Source organism: Gymnoscopelus braueri (assembly GCF_963280865.1).
Source record: "Gymnoscopelus braueri genome assembly, chromosome: 24".
Classification (NCBI taxonomy): domain Eukaryota; kingdom Metazoa; phylum Chordata; class Actinopteri; order Myctophiformes; family Myctophidae; genus Gymnoscopelus; species Gymnoscopelus braueri.
Genome location: NC_137626.1, coordinates 23,681,009 through 23,702,398, shown reverse-complemented (window position 1 = coordinate 23,702,398; position 21,390 = coordinate 23,681,009). Strand labels below are relative to the sequence as shown.

Below are 21,390 nucleotides of genomic sequence, written 5' to 3'. Positions count from 1 at the left end.
GAATAATATTAACTAACGCCGATATCCCTCTCCATCCATAGCCTAATAGATTTAGCACGAAATGCCATCTGTTGCAAGTCTGGATCGGCCCAATAGAGCCAGACGCCAGAGGTTGGCGGAATTGATTTAGCAGAGTTTAGCAGCAAGGCTAGGCAGCTCAGTAGATGATGCAGCATAGGTGCCGAGAAGACATTGAGAAGCCCACATCTCAAGCACAGTAGATGATGCAGCATAGTGCTGAGAACATTGAGAAGCCCACATCTCAAGCAGCTCTCTCACGCTGCCTTGAGAGCTCACAGTGCCGCCAAGAGCGTAGGTAGCTCAACCTGGAATCTAGAACCAGAAGCAGAATTATTCTTGCAATTACCATGATAAGCCACCCTGGACGAGATGACGCCGTTATAGACCGCTGGGACAGGAATTTACTTCCTGAAGCCACTCACACATCCACGGTGAAGCGTGCGTGCTTCACTGTAGATGAGTGGGGACGCATGCTGCACGTCAATGCACGAGTGTGGCCTCAATCCTGACACAGTCAGTCGCACACCGCAAGCTGCTGGTTGCACTGCAACACTCGTCACCAGTGATGAACACACCGTGATGTGGTGCTAAATATGCCGTGAGCATCCCACTCTGGCGGATACCGCAGCGCCTCTTATACGGGGACAAATACTTCCAGTCACCCAGCTTTTGATAAGCATGAGACAAGCAAAGCCCATCAACATAGTGTAACTATTGATAACAGGAGCAGCCAGGATCGGAGTCCCTCTTTTATCCGTCCTGCGAGATATGTCGCGGCGAAATATATATATTTTATTTTATTTAATCGATGCGCACCAGCCAATCATGGACAAATGACTGATATCGTGACTCTACTGAAGCCCCACTATCTATCCTGTTGCAATAACTTTACTTCTGTAATCTTGATGCTCATAACATGACAACATCACTTGGCAGCCAACTTTTTTATATACCATGTACCTCCCACATGGAAGCAAGCATGCAGTGTTTAGCTTGTGCTACGACAATCCAGAGCTATCTACATAAGTAAGCATGCTGAGTTTAGCTTGTGCTACAACCAATTTGATAGCTTTACGCATGGGAAGCAAAACATGCTGTGTTTAGCTTGTGCTACCAACAATCCAAGCTTCCACATGAGAAGCAAACATGCTGAATTAGCTTTTGCTACGAACAATCCAAGCTTCCGCGTGGGAAGCAAACCATGCTATGCTAGCCTGTGTTACAAACAATCCAGAGCTATCCACGTAGCGAGCCTGCTGAGATAGCTTGTGCTAAGACAATTCGAGCTTCCACGTGGGAAGCAAACCATGCTATGCTAGCCTGTGCTACAAACAATCCAGAGCTATCCACGTAGCGAGCCTGCTGAGATAGCTTGTGCTAAGACAATTCGAGCTTCCACGTGGGAAGCAAACCATGCTATGCTAGCCTGTGCTACAAACAATCCAGAGCTATCCACGTAGCAAGGCATGCTGAGATTGTGCTAAAACAATTCGGCCTCCACGTTGGCAAAACATGCTGTGCTAGCCTGTGCTACAACACTCTAATCTTCCACATAGAAGCAACATGCTGAGCTAGCCTGTGCTACAAACAATCTAAAGCTTCCACATAAGCAAACATGCTGTGCTAAGACAATCTAAAGCTTCCACAAAGAAGCAAACGTACTGTGTTTTAGCCTGTGCTACAACGTCTCTACCATCTCTTATCCAAGTGTATGCAGCAAAATGAGAATCCCTTTAGCTCACCTTGATCCTTAACAAGTGTAATTTAGCAATACAAGAGCATAAGCAACGATAGAATGCAACCAATAACGTCTAATCTGCACTGCAAGTTCATTTGTTTATTTCATCGTAATATGAACGGCCTACTTTACCTCCACCACATATTAGAGCAATTGAACTGCTACATGAATTGACAACGTCTGGTGCCATTTTCCTACTCTGCAAATAGATGCCAGACATAGCTACACGAGAGATAAACTATAGCCACCATCAGCACCATAAATAAAATTAATGCGATATAATGCCAGTCTGCACAACTACAGACTGCTTTAAGCATAGAATGATCTATGCACATCCTTACAATATGCTCGCAGCCTTCTGATAAAGATACTGCTAAATGATTGGAATCGGACCCGTAACCTATGATATTTAACACCAACTAGACTTGCACATTTATTAATCCTACGCTGTGATACTTAGTATTATTGCTGTTTAACTCGTATTTGCAAGTCACAAGCAAGTTCATAACGTATAATAATTTGATCAATATAATGCTTTAGTTGCTGTGGCTTACTGAGATTACTTAACATCTTATGCCATCCAGCCTGATTGAAATTTATTTTACCACGCAGACTACATAAAATAATAAAATAGCTTATGCCACGATTGGCACGTGAATAAAATCTCTCTGCCTGTATCATAACCACTGATCTGACGCCGGAGGCTTGAGCAGAGACTACAATTCCCAGGTTACACCAGAAAAGTCAACCAATCACAGAGTCAGACAGCATGACTACGGAACAAAACGTATCCCTTTATCCCATAACGTAATAGTTCATCCGTTCCAGCCCTACGCCAAAACAGAACCTCCTATAGATAAATGCTAAATCAATTTCAATGAATTCTAGCAGCATTAACAACTACTTCTTGAACGCTACTCACAAGTTAGCTTCCCATCTCTCCTTCGCATGGGTAGAGAAGTGTTCGGTCATCAACTATAAGCCTCAAACAACATCCGGTGGACGAGCTCTTCAGAATAAGAGAACCGTCTGAAGCCACTGAACTAACCATGATACCTTAAACTATAAATTAAGCAAGATGCAGCCAACTGAGCATATCCGTGTTTTAACCAGTACATAAAGATATTAATCTGAACAGAGCCAGAACAAGCAAAGCAAATCACAAAGTGAAGCCATGCCCTCTCTCTACCAAGGCAGTAGCACTTACCAGTTACCAGCGCGGATCCGTTCCTCTGTGAACGATAGATCGGTGACGTCATCTCTTGAGAGAGAAGCAAGCAACCAGTCTAGAACCCAATCTTGAGATAAAGTGAACTACTTTGCACAAATACACGCTAAACTGGGGACCATAAAAGAACCCCAAGCCCATCGTTGCTTACGATAAGAAAACATAGCAACTTAAGCAACACTGTTGGTGAATTACCGTCAACCCAGCCAGTGCCATAGAGAGAGTTCTGACACTAGCGTCGACTCCCATTGAAAGAATGGAATGCGGAAGTGCTCCGTCTAACTCAATGAGGCAGTCCCAATGTTTGGAACTATAGCCCGGAATGCGGAAGTGCTCCGTTTAACTCAATGAGGCGGTCCCAATGTTTGGAACTATAGCCCAAGGAGCACGTTTTGCGGCGGAATCAAGCGTGTCGTTACTCTATTTCTACACTCTCTAGTTGACCATACTGATATTGATCAATGACGAACGCTACTGCTTTTGAGCTGAGCGTTTAGCAAGCGATTTAGCCATAATTTAATTTAGTTTTTTACTTAAGTAAAGAAAGTAATACCACGATTAGAACCAGTAGCACACAGCTGAGTAGCTATGATTACAACCATCAACCAAGGAACAACGACGCCGAATGACCACCTACGAGAACAATATGAGACTATTCATGGTCAGCAGCATACGTAGATACCCAGCTGTTTTTGGACTACCAGCCGGGAACTACTCTTTGGCCGGGGGACCCGCTCCCCGTGTCCGTGGAGGAGGAGGACATGGCGAGGAGTACGAACGACCAGGAGATGAGTTTATATGACTTCATGGGCGGCAGCAGGTAAGCAGCGAACAGCGGTAGCAGGATCTCAGCAAACAGCAGCAGCAGTAGCGACACACGTCAGCTCAGCAAGACAGGGCAGCCAGAGTGAGCAGGTAACAACGCAGTACCTATAACCGCCCGATCAGGAGGAAAGTGCATGTGACTAGTCACCTGATCGGTTGCCCCAATCCCTTAAGTTGCCTGGCCTGAACTAGCTCCGTAAACTGCGCCTCATTTCTGGCAGCGAAGGTTCTCCGGCATTATTAACTGTTCATTTATCAGTGTCGTTACAGTATGTTGAGTTGCCCAGTGTTGATTCTACACTTGTTTGTTGACTCAAAGAGCTGATCTGGCTCCGAGACGGACATTCCTCCAGCAATACCGGTTATCAGAAGTGTTAAATTAACACCAATGTTGTTGGATCGTATAAACACGGGCATAATAACGTGCGTGTCGATCCATCTTTCTTCTTTTACACTCGCTGAGTGCACAGCCATTCCCATGGATAGCGTGGTCTTGGAGAGCTGCGGAAGGAGGTGTTGATATACAAATGCTCTTTGAGAGACAAGACATTTTAACAGTTACACGAAGGAGCCCTGTGGCGGCCGTGTCATCACCACATATCTTAAAGCTTTTAACAACTGCATGCTCCGCAGCACATCTGTACGGAAACATCTCCCTGACTCCTCCAATCTGGCCCAGTTTGGAGCATTCCACCCCGGTTCCCTTTTTAAGAGGAGTTACGGCCCATGGCCCGCCAGTTGTGGATCTTTCTCCAATGCAAACGACTACTCTTCTCACATCACAGTTCAACTGGAGCTACAATATAGCAGCTATGCTGTAGCAGGAAACTCTTCGGCCAGAGTTTATGGCCCTTTTGTCCGATGCTCAGGGCGAGTGGTGGTTACGGCTCCCCCATTGCCATGACAACAGAAGCACAGTTTGTAAACATTTAACTCTTTTTTGGAGGGGGGGGGGATAAAACCCCTGCGGCTCTGCTCACAAGCGTGACACCCGCTCACTCCTACAGTGTTCATGACGAAGTACGACTGTCTATGTTATATAGGTATTTGGGGAATTTATAGTGGAAAGAACGGCATCCCCTCCGGCACTCGCAACACTTTGTAGTGAAATTGTCCATAAGTGGAACTATTTTCGACTCCGTGTTCCCTGTGTGCCACACATTTATGGCCACTTAACAAAGTATGCAAAAAGTGGTTTAGAATTCCCGTTTGGGAATTTGCCGTGGGAGTATATTTTCTTTTTCCAAACAGACCAGGAAGTTTAAATTGCACTCCGCATACATTTTTTATAATACTTTTCTAAATTGATTTGATATACTGTAAGTTAGTGTGTTTGTTTAGCTGTAAAGAGTCAACTTTGTTATCTAAAACACTACTGCAAGGTTTTTTGTTGTTTGTTTACAGTATGTATGTATGTATGTCTGAAGTGTTAACAGCCAAGACAAGTTCTTCCCTAATACATGCAAAAGAATATGTGAAATAAACCTACTTCTGATTATCTTGTGAAAAGGTATGAGACATTTTCACAACTGTATGTAAGTACTGTTAATGAAGTAACTACTGAGTTGGTATTGGCAAATACTATATGTGTGTATGGGAGTGTTTTTGTATGGGAGTTATTCTATATGTTGTGATTTGTATAGTATCTGTCTGCAATGACACCGACTAGATCACTCTATCTCTCTTCTATTCTTTATTTTGTATATGTCTGGAATGATACTGACAATAGATAAGTCTCTCTTTTCTTCTGTTTCTCTTGCTTCCTGTGTGAAAGAGTGTGTGTGCGTGCGTACATCCATAACTGCACACCTTCCCACACAGGATAAGTCTATACTCATGTGTTTGATGTGCAGTAAAATGGCTAAAAAGTATAACGAATGGCGTAATATTCTTGCACACACACACACACACACACACACACACACACACACACACACACACACACACACACACACACACACACACACACACACACACACACACACACACACACACACACACACACACACACACACACACACACACACACACACCCCTGTTTTCTATGAGCAGCCCCCCCATGAGTGAAATTCATCAAAGAGCACTAAGCTACAGGGTGTAATCCTTATAAATTACAGCACAGGAAGTCCTATTCTATTACACAGTCCAACAGCGACCATGTGACCATTCTTCTGTCCGTGCTCACATTCATCCCTCCCTTCATGTTTGCTGCGGTGTGAAAAATGAGCGACATCTGATCTCACTTTACATGGCCTCCATTGTGTTCTCAATCTTCTCATACACCCACGCTGAACTGCCACATGCGCTCCAATTGCAGCCCACTTGAAGTACCCCTCCATGATACAGAGAAGATGCAAAAGTATCCTATAATACTTCCTGTATTGTACTGTTATTTTAAAGGGTATATAGATGGGATTTTTTTTTAACAATCAACACCAATGCAACTCATTGCAACTCCTTGCAAATACTTGCAACCATTACCCCTAAATGGCACCGGCCTGCAACTGGTCAGTTGCGTTGGTGTGGATGGCCTTAAAAATGTTGCTTTCTGGCCCGGACGGTTGGCGTAACTGTCTGGGCACCTAGGCTGGTAATGTGTGTCGCGGGTTCGACTCCCGATCCCGACGACCTTTGCTGCGTGTCACCCCCCCATCTCTCTCCCCATTTCCTGCCAGTCTACTGTTCCTATCAATAAAGGCAGAAAAATACCAAAAAATATAGGTTATATAAACATTATTATGAATGTGAAATAATCATTTTAATAATTCTGTCGGACCGGCAACACTTTGTTTACCTCTGTAAGCCGACGGCTGCCATTATACGTGTGTGCTTCTAATGTCATTGGGTAGGGTATTTCTAAAGGCAAGTCCACACCAATGCGTCTAAGAAGCAGACATCACGTTACAATGTTGCCAATTGCTGCCTTATAAAAGTGATGGGGAAATAGCAAACCTTATGCAACAGTGGTGTTGTAAAAGTGCGATCTTTAGTGGCTCAATGTTGTCTATTGCCCCTGTAATGCTAATCATCTAAAATGCTATATACTGTACATTTCTATCTTGCCCACAGCAATGTGTGGCAGGGTATTGTAATTGCTCGTCTGTGTGTGTCTGAAGACAATTATTTGAGAATGGATGAGTCAAACTTGTTGGGAATAATCAGTAGGCTGACCTGAAGAGATTATTTGTTTCGGGGTGTAGAAGGCCAGAGGTCAGGTCACAACTGAGGTAAAGGTCAAAACTGGCTAACAACCAACTCTTGTTTCACATCATAACAGAGAGATGTGCAACAAGACAGGGTTTCAGCCCCAGGTGTGTTTGTTTAGTTACACTTGAACTTCTACTTCAGGTATGTCACTTGTAAACATGTTACATAATGCCACTAAACCTCTTGGATTGAAATGTAATTGGAAGATTTAAGCAATGTTACTGTACCATGTTTGACTAAAAATAGATGTAGCCTCTCATAACATTCCCTGTACCTGGAAGCATGCAGACAGCTACATTTACGTCAAGCACTAGATCTTTCCTTTCGGAAAACTCAGGCCAAACACAGAGCTCAAAGATGGCACTGCTGGTGTTCTAAAGTGGTTATCCTTGACCAAGTAAAACAGTCCACTGGCAAAGGAAAACAGTCTATCCTCAAAAGGCTGTTTCACCAGTAAACTCTCACAGGCTTCTCAGCACATTACAGTCAATGGCTACATCCAGAATATGACACATTAAGGAGAAGTGTTAATTGAGCGCAAGTGAAGTGAGCTATAGCAGAGATTCCCAAACTTTTCCACGCCAAGGACCCCCAAATACGCCAAGGACCCCACCTCTATTGCGAAATGGCTTAATAAAGAAAAAGAAAAAAAGAAAGACAAAAGAAAATAGAAAAGATAACCTATATAAGGTTGTTGCATCGTGACGTGTTACTTGCTTATAGATTCGATGCAATGCAATGTGAGCTTGTAGATCAGCTATTTTAGCAATTTTGAAACATTTTGACAATAATGACATTAGTTTGAAAGTGGTAAAACTGGCCCAATAATCTTATGAATTTAATTTAAATTCTATATACCAATATAGTGTATAGCCTATATTCTTTATGACTTCTCCCTTCCAATAGGGCCCCCTGGCAGCACCACTTTAAAAACCACTTCCCATTTAGGACCGTTCTCAGTAAGACTGTGAGGTGACGATTTCCATACACTGCATGCTTCTGCTATACACTGTAACTCAGTTTAAAAAAGGCTTAGTAATTACACTTAGGGTTTTGTATACACTAAACAGTTTATGGAGGCTGCACCTGCCTATTAGCGCATTATCTTGAAAGACCCTTTGCTTAGCCTGTAAAGCATATGCTATTACTCTCCTCATCTGTACGCCGCGTCTTTTCTTTCCCCGCTCTCTTTTGATCTGCTTTAGTCCTCCTCTCAATCATATAGACAGGCCGCTGATGTAAGGCCTCAAGAATTTGAGCTGTAATTTAGCAGTAGCTCTGACGTTGCGCTTGTGTGTGTAAGCGTGCGTGCGTGTGTGCGCGTATGTGTGTGTGTTTGTATGTGTGCGTGCGCGCGGTTTGTACAGTATGTGTGCATCTGTGCCTTTTTGTATAAGTGGGTGCATGTGTTTTCATGTGTGTGCTTACAGTATGTACTGTATGTGTGCTTGCCGGGTTTATATTGCATGTGGGTTGCGTGTGTGTGTGTGTGGTAGAAGAAGAGGAAGAGGCGTGATTCAGCAGCACACCTGCATCCTCACCTTTTGACCCGTACAATTTAACAACCTCCCCTCCCCTGTCCTTACAGCATGCATGTAAGAGAGTGAAGTCATCCACAAAACCTTCGCTCAGGCCTTTTGAGACACCAAATACCTTTTGCACAAGACAAGATAATCTGACACTGAACTCACCATAGAAAACATCTATCTATTTACGTGTATCTATCTGTCTATCTATCTCTGCTGCTAAATATCTCTTACTTGCACAAGAGACTGCCTATATCCTGCCTCATTCTCAACCTTATGAACCAAGAACCTTATGTACAAACCTTATGTATATTTGACATTTTGTAACACGCAAAAGCTTGTACGGAAAATAATTCCACCCACTCTTTTACACCTGTAAACTTGTGATGTGACAATAAACTTGAAGCTAAAGAAGTTGACATGGCCATAATGAAAAAGATTTGTAGTGTGCGAGGGAATGACTGATTGACTTGATGACTGAATAGTTTAGCCTGTTCATTTAAGAGGCCTTACCCTGAATGAATGAGCCTTTGAATGATCCCAATCGTTGGGTCAGACAAACCTTGGTGGTCCTGGCTAGACATGTCCAAACTGCCAACATCTCTAAAACTGCCAAGTGTTTCCAGTAACAGCGTTGCTGCTGCTGGCTTCAGGCAGGTCCTTGCTGCTTAATGAGGGCACGAGGTATAGAGGAGAGGGAGAGAGAGAAAGAGAAAGGAACAGAGACAGAGGACAGAACAAGTCCTTGCTGCCTAATGAGGCCACAAGGTAGAGGAAGGAGAGAGAAAAAGAGACAGAGAAAGAACAAGTTCTCAACACTTAATGAGGCCACGAGGTAGCGGAAGGAGAGAGAGAGAGAGAGAGAGAGAGAGAGAGAGAGAGAGAGAGAGAGAAAGAGACAGAGAAAGAACACAGCGAGACACCAGTGCAAAGGTCAAGAATCTTTGACAAATTTTGTTCCATTTGCTAACGGTGAGCTTTCCCGTGTGTGTGTGTGTGTGTGTGTGTGTGTGTGTGTGTGTGTGTGTGTGTTTGTAGCCCTATGGACACTCACAGCCTGCTTTTAACCTGTTAAGAGTTGTTAAATGAAAGGCAAAGGCTGAATGCAAACATAGCAATTCCAAGACCTGAGTGTACTGTACAGTACAGAGTGTGTGTGGGCATCAGTGCTGTGGAAGATACTTTCAAAATGACATAGGTATTACTTACTTTCAAGTAAAGGTAAAGCCTGCTCGGGGACCACGCAAGTTGGGAACGATTTAAGTCGGGAGCGATGTAAGCATGCCCCACCAGGTTAAGCAATACCTGTTGTAGATGTTGTCATAGTACTCGCTGTACCTGTTGTTAGTGAAACCTGTGCAGTACCCGTTACCACAGTACTAATAAAGTTAGATATTACAATCAACAGGCTATTTACATAAACGGGCACCGGCCTACTCAGGCATTCCGTACTCATGAAAGCAGGTTTAAGGAACTTTATTGTCATTCCATTACAGAACAAAATGTGTCCTGGTCATGGCAGAATAAATAAAAATACACCTAAACGCTACATAATACCTATAGTGCAATAAAGCAATTGCAGTCACCCACTAAAATTGCATGTGCCCGCTAAAAACTGTGCAATAGCAACAGTATTAAAAACAGCATGTAACACACATGTAACAGTATGTAATGTGATGCCCCCAACACATGCTTGCACCCATAGTATGTATTTAATTAAGTATGTTTATCTGTTCGTGTGTGTGCGTGTGTGTGTGGTCACACATGCTGCATGCCAATGTGCCAAAGCTCATGCATACCTAAGATGAAACATCAGTGCACCATCAATTCTCCCTTCACGTATAAACATGCGATAGCTTGAATAAATGTTTGCAAGGTGCCACGTTCCCTGCCAAAATCTGCGCCTAAATCCCTCGCGAAGAATTGGAGCACCTGTTAATCATAACCTCACCTTCTGGCACAGCTCCACACTCGCAGGATGAAATACAAAGAAGGGGTTTGCCTGAGCCGGTTTGATTAGAAACGTTGGCTTGACACATGGCTTTCGAGAAAAATTAGTGAGAGAACAAATGACGATTAAGTCATCGTTTGGGCAGTTTTGCACATGTCACACGCACACATTCATTCACGCCGTTGAATGCGTGTGTACTTGTACTTCGGAAACAAGCAGTTGCAAGCAGCTCTGTGATTTCATTATTACCTCATTACAAGCACAGGTAGAAACACGATTTTAATTAGACTCACCTACAAAACCATGACGTGTTTGGACTATGCTTTCTGAGAGAGAAGGATACATCATTTCCAGAAAGTTGCACTTTATTTGATAATAGATAATAATATGAGTGTGTTGCTGCTATGGTATCGCTTAGACGTGTATTTTGGGGAGGATGTGTTTGGAACAACATACTGTACCAGCGCTCAAACCAGTCCTCATTAGTGCAGCGCGGGGTTATCCGAGGTGGGTTACCTCATATGGTTTGCCAATTAACTTCTGGTGTTTTGGCAAATTCCTCTCAACACCTTTTGCCAAGCTGACAGCACAGGAAAAACACAATGTGCTCACAGAGGAACTATGAGCGTACATTGCGTACACAAGCTTTTTCAGAGTCAATGTTTTTAAGTCCTCTGTGGTAAAGATGGAGCCAAGAGCAATTTTTAAACATCATCTTTCACACTGTGCTTTCACTCAGCGTGCCTGAAGACAAATTGTTGCTTTCCAAGAACTATCTGTTTGTTCTGTTCTGCCTTAAAACAGCAACTACGAGTGATGTATTGAACTCTATAGGGAGTTAATGTACTCTTTTGAGTAACAAAGTGTGTGCTCTTATGAATTGTTATCGTCCTTTGGCCAGGTGAAGAGCTGGCTATCAGAGAGGCTACTGAAGACCAAACATAACTTGAGTGCCTCTGCGTTAAGACGAGATCCTTTAAGATTCTATACGTTCTACAGTAATGGCATATCACAGACAAAAGACCAAACACACATCAATGATACTTGGGGCCCTAATATTTACACTCAACATGGTGCTTTGCCTGAGTGTGGCAGGAAGAGGCTGATCTGGAGATACGCCAGATGCCTTGATAAGCGCCCCCTCATCAAGCCCCTCTGTGTAAAGCGAGACATATTTCTGGTCCATCGTCGAGATCTTGCAGATACGTAGTAGGAATCTTTGCTGTGTACAGCATGGCTGACCCAGTTCTTGAAATCTGTTGCACAATCTTCCAGATTGTTACCATTTTGTATAATATGCCTGTATGTGTGTGTGCATGTCTTTTGTGTGGGTGATTGTGTGTTGTAGCTTGAATCAGTGAATATTGAAGAGGATTTCCTAACTCGGGGCACTAAATCTCGTTGTGCTAATGTGACTAATAGCTGCATTTCTTCAGCGTTCAGGGCAGATTGCGTCAATGGTGAAGTTACAACGTGTCAGCGGAGTGACATGCCGATGACGGAGCGGTTACGATTACCAGCTGTTCTCCAGAGGCTGTCATAAGAACATGCACTCACACACAATTTAAGACAGACTGTGTATGTCTATACATACTCTCACACACACAAACTATATTCCATGTCAGGCGTAAAATGTAACCGCTTAAACAATACTTCATTGACTGCCCCCAGGGGTCTGCTGTTGGTCCCCTCCTTTTTTCCCTCTACACCAAATCTCTTCACCGAAAATAGCAGATCTACAAGCCCACAACATTTTGTAGAATGTTCGCCTATTATGACAAGCCCAGAATAGCTACGCAAGGGTTCATGTGGTTAATTCCAGAGAGTGCAAAACAATTACCCAAAAGGTACCAAAAGGACCCCTATAGGTTCATTTTTACACTCTTAGAATTAAACGAACATTGAGGATTTCACTGTGTAGACGGCACAGGCTCGATCGCCTGCACCCCAGATCTCAGACTTAGTAAATGTGTGTGCTGTGCAGTCAGCCTTCTGCTGCGGGGAATGACATCAGCTCTGAATCATGTGGCGCCTTGCCTACAGTGTACATAATGCAATCAATCAGCCATCCCTCTTACTCATAAAGTGTCACAAGACCTCATTGATGCAAAACACACACTACAGGATTCTAGAACAGAAAGTAAAAAACCTTCCTTTTTTCCCCCTGGCCTAACAGGCAAATTATATGCTAAAGTGGTGAGTGAAAATTAGATCACTTTCACAGTAAGTGAAAACTAGTGTTGATAATAACAGGCAAAATTGCAGCACTTTGCAGGTCAAAAACATAGGTTTGGATAAAGTTCATGCAGACCAATTAATTATTTAATTTACTGAATCGAAACTTCCATGAGCAGTAGTTTGGCTGCAAAGGACGACAACAACAAACAACAAATACAAGATACAAAACTATGTATTTCACATCTGCGTTCAGAAGTAATCATGCTAACAATGCGTGTCATTTATCATACACTAAAGTTTCGATTAAAAGCAGATCTTGAAGCGCCACTAGAGAGATTTAACCGCAGACAATGAAAATAAAATACAAACGCTGCAGGAAGAAATAAAAGAAGATAATCAAAAGACAAAAAAAGTTAGTGCCCTTCTCTGGTCAGGACAGCAGTGTTTGTGCATGTTACTCTAAGCTGTAAATCTCGTAGTGTGAGTGCATGCTGACACAAAGTGCATGATGTAATGCCCTGCGGTTGATTATTCTTCCCGGGATCAAACGGCCACAGATTTGTCTCTGCAAGCTCTCTCTTCGACCGCCTTTTTTGGTGTTTTGGATATTTGCTTCGCTTGAATGCCGAAAAAGAGGCAATAAATTACAAGAGGATGGTCTACAGGCCTACAAGTAATCATTGTATTGTTATGGTCATGATGACTTGGACGTTGACATGCTGTAAGCGATCAGAGAGTAGTGTAGACAGACAGAAACACACTACTGCATACAAATGTACCAACTAGAATGAGAGCATACATACCTCCACCAACGCTATGCAATTGTCAACATACAGTATGCCATTTCCGCCTGAGATTTGACTTTTATTTCACAATTATTTCAAACTCTTGCCTTGATTGCAGATTGGCTATTCACTGTAGGTGTCCATATCATTGAGCAAAATCAGTGTCATCTTTTAAGTCACTTCTGAAGACCTACTTTCATATCAAGGCCTTTTTCATAGTTTTTATTGCCTCTTTTATCTGCATTTATTCCCTTACCCTTTTCGTGTTTGTCGTAATTTGTTCAATTTGATGTTAATTGAATTGTTAGTGTAAAACACTTTGTAACCGTATTTTGAAAGGTGCTTTATAAATAAAGTTTAATATTATTATTAGGCAACAAAGCCATGTGTTCACTATGAGATCCCAATTGGCATTCTATTTTTTTTTTATTCGTTAATTTCTCTGTCTTGAATGGTTGTGAATATATCTTTATGAACACAATACACATGCCATTCGATAAGCGGTAGATGTTGGGCTTCCCCGAGTCACCTGGGATCGAACCCAGGTGCTCAAATTCACACACACAACATACACGGATGTTATATTGTATTCTTTAACCGCCTAAATCCTGGCATCACAATTTATTTAGAATTCATTTTGTGGTTAAGTGGTTAAAGTAGTTTTCCCTGTTATGTCACCAACAGGTGGTGAAATATGCGTTCTCGAAGCAACAGCCTGGAAGACACAGCCAAGGCCAAGCTGGCTCAACAACAACAACCACCACAACAACAAGAACATCAACCACGGGCGGAGACACGCAGACGGCCCGGTGAGAGAGAAGAGCCATCGGGCAGGGCAAGGGGGCGTAGCAGGTACCGGGAACCCCCGGACGACACAGGTACCATTCAGCGGAACCACAAGACGGGCAGGAACAGTGGTAGCGGGAGTGGCAGTGGGAGTTCCAGTAGCGGCAGCACCAGGTGCAGTCAAAAAGAGAGGGGCAGGGACCTCTCCAGGGATGATCTGGTCTTCCTCCTCAGCATGCTAGAGGGAGAGCTGCAGGTGAGCACGCACATTCTCTTCTACCGTCTTCTCTCCTTTCTTCCCTATCCTTCACTTCCATGTAACTGGAAGGGCTGCAACTATCGATTATCTTCTGCAACATTTTCACACTGCCTGCTAGGCCAAAGTGATAAGTCAACCCGAACAAAGTGGACTTAAACAGTTGGAAGGTTTGACCATGACAGCATGAGACAGGCCTGCGAGCGTGGCATCGCCCCAACTAGGTCATACATAGTCAGACACAGGGACTGATTAGCCAGCGGGCACTCAAGACACACAGAAAGCTCCTGTTAATGGACGGCGAACAGCTGAAGCTGTTTCCTGCCACCCCTGCACTTAGAGCAGGGAAACCCCTGTGAATGGTGCCATAGCATTTCTGATTCTAGTGAGAGGTTCGTGGTTGGATGGTGAAAGTATTGCACTCCCCATATTATCATGTCCCTCACCATACGGAAAATACACTGGAATTCTGGCCAACACAACTCAGTTTTTAAAGGAAATATACAACATACAGAACAGTATATAGAGTATAATCAAATATAGTGGTAAAAATCACACCCAGTGTGAAGTGAGTGGTGCCTTTGTGTTGCACTCCTGTTTGTGTTTAATTAGTGTAACTGGTTGCATCTTTGTTGCAATCAGCTGCAGCTGTTGAGGCCGTGCTCAAACGGACGGACGGACAGACCCACACACACGGTCAAGTGTAGGAGTGGCTGGCACCACTCAAAAATGCATAAAGAAAATATATTACACTCGAAAATAACTGCTGTTGATAGATAACATACTGTATACTGCACTGTATATAACTTATATACAGTGCAGTATATGTTTTCTATCAACAGCAGTTATTTTACACAGTGAGGACAGAGACAGGAGAGAGAGAGAGAGAGAGAGAGAGAGAGAGAGAGAGATGGCATCACAGTGCAAATCTCATTCAAATGCACTCTCCCATGGACAACATCCCAGAGAAGCATAGTATTGTGCTTTCCCTTCTTTCCATTACAAACACCTAGGAACACAATACAATACAACTGCATGCATCTGGTGGAGCCGTACACTCACTTTGGCACAAGTGAGGCATCCTGACTTCCAACTTTTAAGAAGGGAGGGGGGTTAATCCATTTAGCAGACAGACTGTGGAAGCCTGGTGATCCTGGCTGGAAGAGAAGGGCAGCAACTGCTATTCCCATGGTCTTGAGACGAGGCCCTTAAAGACAGCCGCACTTCATTTGCTTAAAACCTTAATTTAACCACAAAAGGCTGACTAACGCCGCGCTGTTATTTACAGCCTGAGGGAGTAGTTGGTATGGGAGGGAGGCTTGCATACATATACACACACATGCATACACGCTCTCAAAACCAGGAGCTCCTCAGTACGACCAGAGTGTCTTTGCTGTGCATGATTATTTCACGTAGTGCCAAATTCTATAACACCCTTTTTACACTTTCAGAGTTAAATGAACACTTCCATATGTTACAGTGCAGAAGCATATTTTGGTGTAGACTACTACAATGTAGTGTGCACTCCTGTTCTTTCAATGTAACCTTTCTCCCACACCCTCGCCCCAGGCTAGAGATGAGGTCATCACAGTGCTGAAGGCAGAGAAGATCGACCTGGCCCTGCTGGAGGCCAAGTACGGCTTTGTGACCCCGCAGAAGGTCCTTCAGGCCCTGCAACGAGACGCCATCCAGGGCAAGACTGATGACTTCCAGGAAGACATCTACGAGAAGCCCATGGCCGAGGTACTGTAGGGTCATACGTGGATGTTAGGCATGGCATGCACCCATATTCAATAATATTGATTATTGCGATATCCTGTGATATTGCAATATCTACTGTATATTCTTCTTGTACATTAGTAAGTACATGTAATAATGATTTTAAAACCATATGATAGAAAACTGCAGCACTTGGGAGAATAAAAGTCTCTGTGCAACAAGTGTGGAATGATGTGTCGCACTACGCGAGGAATTGAATGTAGTCTCGTCACTCTCGTGCATCTCTGTGGTAGCTTACAACGTCTTCCCAACCAATGAAACTACGCGACACCCGAACACATGTTCGTCAATTTGACGATTTCAGTGACGCACCATGCGGCACTTGTTGTGCAAGGCACACACACAACAGAAACGTGCAGTTGCCTAAGCTTGTGCTGGACATGTGGGAAAGCTCACCGTTAGCAAATGGAACAAAATTTGTCAAAGTTTCTTGACCTTTGCACTGGTGCCTCGCTGTGGTCTCTTTCTCTCTCCTTCCGCTACCTCGTGGCCTCATTAAGTATTGAGAACTTGTTCACACGCACACGCACACACACACACACACACAGGTTTTTCAGAGTCTTATGGGCCTCTCTAGATGAACGTCAATGTGTGTCTGTGTTTGTTTGTTCGTCCCCGTCACAGCTGGACAAGCTGGTGGAGAAGCAGAGAGAGACGCACAGGCGCATGCTGGAACAGCTGCTGCTGGCCGAGCAGTCGCACAAGCAGGCCCTGTACAAGCTGGAGGACGAGAAGAGGAACCACGGCGAGTTCATGAAGAAGAGCGACGAGTTCACTAACCTGCTGGAGCAGGAAAGAGAGAGGTCAGTCCATTGCCTGGATGGACGCGGGGGTTGGGTTTTGCTATACTTCATCATATGACAAAAGACACTTGTAGATCTGCTATTTTCGCTATGAAACGCTTCCCAAGTTGAGCTGAACGGTTTATCCTAGTGATGTCAATGCGGTGAAAACTACAGTACAACAACCCTTACTTCCTGATCTAACTTGGCCATGACTTTGTCCTTGCTGGCTGTATATACTGTACTGTGCGGCAACATTTCGAGATGTATGGGCGCCTGACCGATGTTTGCCCACAAAATGCATCGTGGGATTTGTAGGAAGTAGGAACACTTTCAGAGTTACAGACCCATTATGACCCATTATGACCCATTATGACCCCTTGGTTGTCCCTGGACCCGACGTTGAGAAACAGTGGTTTAGGAGGATGACGCGGAGTATTAAGATGGGATAAAACCTTATTTATCCCCAAAGGGGGGATTCAGTAGAATTGGTATTGTTGTTACCCAGGCTCACTGCAAGCCTCTAGGTCTGGCAACCATTGTGTGCACGGGGATTACGTACGTATGTTAGTTAAGTTTTTTCTTTTTTACAAAACAAGTAATAAAGTGCTGTGGTGGAAGAAGTAAAAGTACTATACTCTGTTCCAGTAATGGACCTGTGTTTAAAATGTAACTTGAGTACTCAATGGCATGAAAATATAAAAATACAGTACAAAAGTAAAAGTACGTACATTTTCAAAAATAGCAGATCTACAAGCTCGCAACGTGTCGCAATACTCGCAGTGCGACGCATTGTGAGCATGTAGATCGGCTATTTTAAAATAACCGAAGTATCAAAAAATAAAGTAAGACAACTCAAGTTATCAAATAATTGTAGTGGAGTAAAAAGTACAATGTTTGCCTCTGAGATGTTGTGGAGTAGTATAAAAGTACAATAAAGTACCTCAAAATTGTACTTAAGTACAGTACTTAGTTACTTTCCACCACTGAGAAAGTGTCTTGCCATTATTTTATGGACTTAAAGGTGTTAGTTTATAGTCCACAATGCAAGATGTAGTGCACCCATAAAGTCTGATTTATACTTAGTTGCACGGCAGTGTCTCGCACTGAAAACAGCTGATCTACAAGACCACAACGCGTCACAGTGCAACACCTTGTGAGCTTGTAGATCGGCTATGGTCGGAGCGAGAAACCGGTGCGCAATTAAGTATAATTCAGGCGTAATGCACACATTCCGTCACACAGCAACATTTTTAATTTAGCTCAGAGTGTAAAACAATTACACAAATTGACATAAAATTAACACCAAGGATTTTGTTGTGCAGATGTGAAAATGATATATATACAGTATGTATACTGTAGCTTCACATTGTTTTGGAGGCAATGGACAGTAAGTGAGAGGAATCACATTACTAGTAAACCAATAGATTACATTATTGATAAAATGTTTCATTAGGTAACTAGGAACGGCGAGATATTATAATTCCCCAGTGATGATTAAAACACCACATTCACATGAAAAATCCCATTAAAAAGGGGGAAAAAAACAACAACATAATAAAACATTCTTCTTTAATATAGGGGAAGACTGAAGTCTACTGATGCCTTCTCAGTGGAACAGAAATAGCACTTAATTAGGTAACATTAACGTAATAATACCAATTCACATAAAAATAATGACACTATAAACTTCAAAGTCCACTTAACAGATGGATGGCCGTGACGACACACACTAGCTAAATTACAGCCAAAGGGACAGATGATACTGCTGGCTTGTAAAGGCTAGCTTGTTTTAGCGTTCTAATAAACACACTCCATTCCCCCTAGCCTAGTGTATGAATGTCTTTATAAGGCAACGTCAATTCGAGCTCAGAATTTGCTCAGAATTTCTACCCTAAAACAGAATCCACACACTGTTATTCCTTCCTGGGAGTATGGACGGTTCAATCACTTTGATTGACCATAAATATCTCCCCCAAAACCTTAAGGAAATCAAGAAAGCTCTCTGGGGTCACTGACAACGCATGGGATTCATACTTGGCACGCTCCACACTCAAGTGCTTTCACCTCCCAAATGAGCTTCATGTTATTATAGCGCTGTGAATATTACTGGACAAGACAGTGAAACCATATCCCTTGAAAATCATTCTGGGTGCTATCACCCATGTCTGCATGGTCAGTCTCTGTTTTCACTGAGAATGTAAACTGTTCCTAAATGTGCCTCTTGACAACATTACAGATGAGATTCTTGGCTCTCTTCTTTCGGGGGAGTTCAGAAATATGGCCTAAGCTGTCCAAAAAGACCCAGGAGTAACTTTCAAGTTTGTCTAAATTGTACTTCTCCTTTAAACACTTATATCCTATATACTTCTTGACCTGAGTCTGCCAGGGGTCTATACTAGGCCACCTTCTTTTTTCCCCTCTACACCAAATGTCTTCGCCCCAGTATAGGGAATTAGGGATGCTAGGATTCAAGTGGTTAAAGGAGTAGTTCGCCCTAAAATGTACTAATTATCTACTCACATCAGTTGAAACAGAGGGGAAATTCATTTGTCCACATAACACACAGGGAGGTTGCTAGGATAACTTTGTAGCAGTCTAGTATCAAAATAAATCAAGACAACACTGACCAGTTATGTAGAGTTAAAAAAGGCACACATAGAAAAAATACTTCTGAAGCAAAACGATCATGCTGGGAATAGAATAGACCTATACTCAGTGGTGGAAAAAGTACTCAAATTCTTTACTTAAGTAAAAGTATCAATATTGCAATATAGAAATACTCTGTTACAAGTAAAAGTCCAGAATTCAGAATTTACTTGAATAAAAGGACACAAGTATTGGCATTAAAATGTACTTAAAGTACCAAAAGTAAAAGTACTAAAAAGTTTTAAAATAGCAGATCTACAAGCTCACAACGCGTCGCATCGCGACGCGTTGTGATCTTGTAGAAATGTAGAATCTTGTAGATCTTGTAGAAATTGGAAATTGGAAATACTCAAGTAAAGTACAAATATCTCAAAATTGTACTTAAGTACAGTACTTAAGTAAATGTACTTAATTACTTTCCACCACTGCCTATACTTAACACGGAAGTGGGGGAGATTTTGTGTTCTAGTAGATAATGATGTAATTATAGGTCATTTCCCCTCACAATGCAACCATTTGGCTTGATAAAACTCGGATTATGCTGCACAAGCTGTATGTCACTGTGTTTGTAATTTTAGGAACTGTCACCGTTGACAGTTGTCTTTAGTTGTTTTGGCGAAAGCTGCTACAAAGTCATGCTAGCAACCTTACTGTGTGTTATGTCGACAAAGAAACATTCCCTGTATCTCAACTGGCATGAGGATGAGTAGATAAAAACATGTAGTAATCCTGGTCACTATAACGCCTTCCCCATGACAGCCGGGGCGCCTGATGGAGGGGAAGGGAACTGGTTAGAATAACGTGTTCCTTCCACGCGCTACGTCCAACCAGGGAAACTCCCCCCTGTCAGGTGAAAAGAAGGTCAGTTGGCTCTCATGCATTGAAGGAGGCATGAGCTCGGCCCTGGCCTCCCTATGCTGGTGAGGGGAGTGTAGTGCCCAGGATCACTTAGAAAATTGGCACCGGGTGAAAAATAAGGGTTACAAAATCGTGGGATAAATTAAAAAAAAATAAAAATAAAAAAAATGTCTGGGCTGAAAAACTTTGAGAACAACCAAAACATTTTATAGAGGCAGCCACTGTACAGCTGCTTACATTCTCAATACCATATACTGTAGGCTACTTTATTTCGGAAAGGTTTGCCTGTCACTGTCTTAACACGGTCAGCCAAGCTGAGACTGCTGGAGGCATGGTGGAAACATGCTTGAGTGGTGTTTTCTATAAAGCTCATATAGTGCATTCACTGGGCCGTGCTAACTTTGCCTCGCTTCCTCAGCAATATCGAATGTTGCACGCACGCTCACACATGCAATCATACACACTTGAAGACATGCACTCAGCACTTGATTTCGCATGGGAAACACATCTGGACATCAGCCCGTGACCTAATTGGGACAACCACATCACTGCACTTTAGGTCTATCAGGCTGTTTGACTTGGATCGAAGGCCGACGTGACGAAGGCCTGCGCTTCGTCACTGAGCGTGTCAGGAAGAGCCGGGTGCCATGAAAAATATCAAACCCCCCCCCCGCCAGCACCACCGCCATCCCCATCCAGGGTCCCGTTAATTATGCCGTGAGAAAAGGAGAAGGATTTATATGACCGAGACGGGGATCAAAAAAAAAAAAAAAGAGAGAGCACAATAGCTCAGAGGAGCATCAATCACAGTGCATGCTCAA

General features: G+C 43.1%; 1 protein-coding gene across 4 annotated transcripts in view; it reads left to right on the top strand.

Annotated features, from left to right (window-relative positions):
- The window catches only part of filip1l (filamin A interacting protein 1-like), a 92,123-nt gene that overhangs the window by 23,976 nt on the left and 46,757 nt on the right, over positions 1-21,390 (top strand). For all 4 annotated transcript variants that reach the window (XM_080422330.1, XM_080422327.1, XM_080422328.1 and 1 more), the window contains 3 exons: positions 14,144-14,501; positions 16,071-16,244; positions 16,905-17,083. In XM_080422330.1, coding sequence (XP_080278456.1) covers positions 14,154-14,501; positions 16,071-16,244; positions 16,905-17,083 — 701 coding nt within the window. In that variant the 5' untranslated portion in view covers positions 14,144-14,153. The remainder of the gene's footprint in view (positions 1-14,143; positions 14,502-16,070; positions 16,245-16,904; positions 17,084-21,390) is intronic.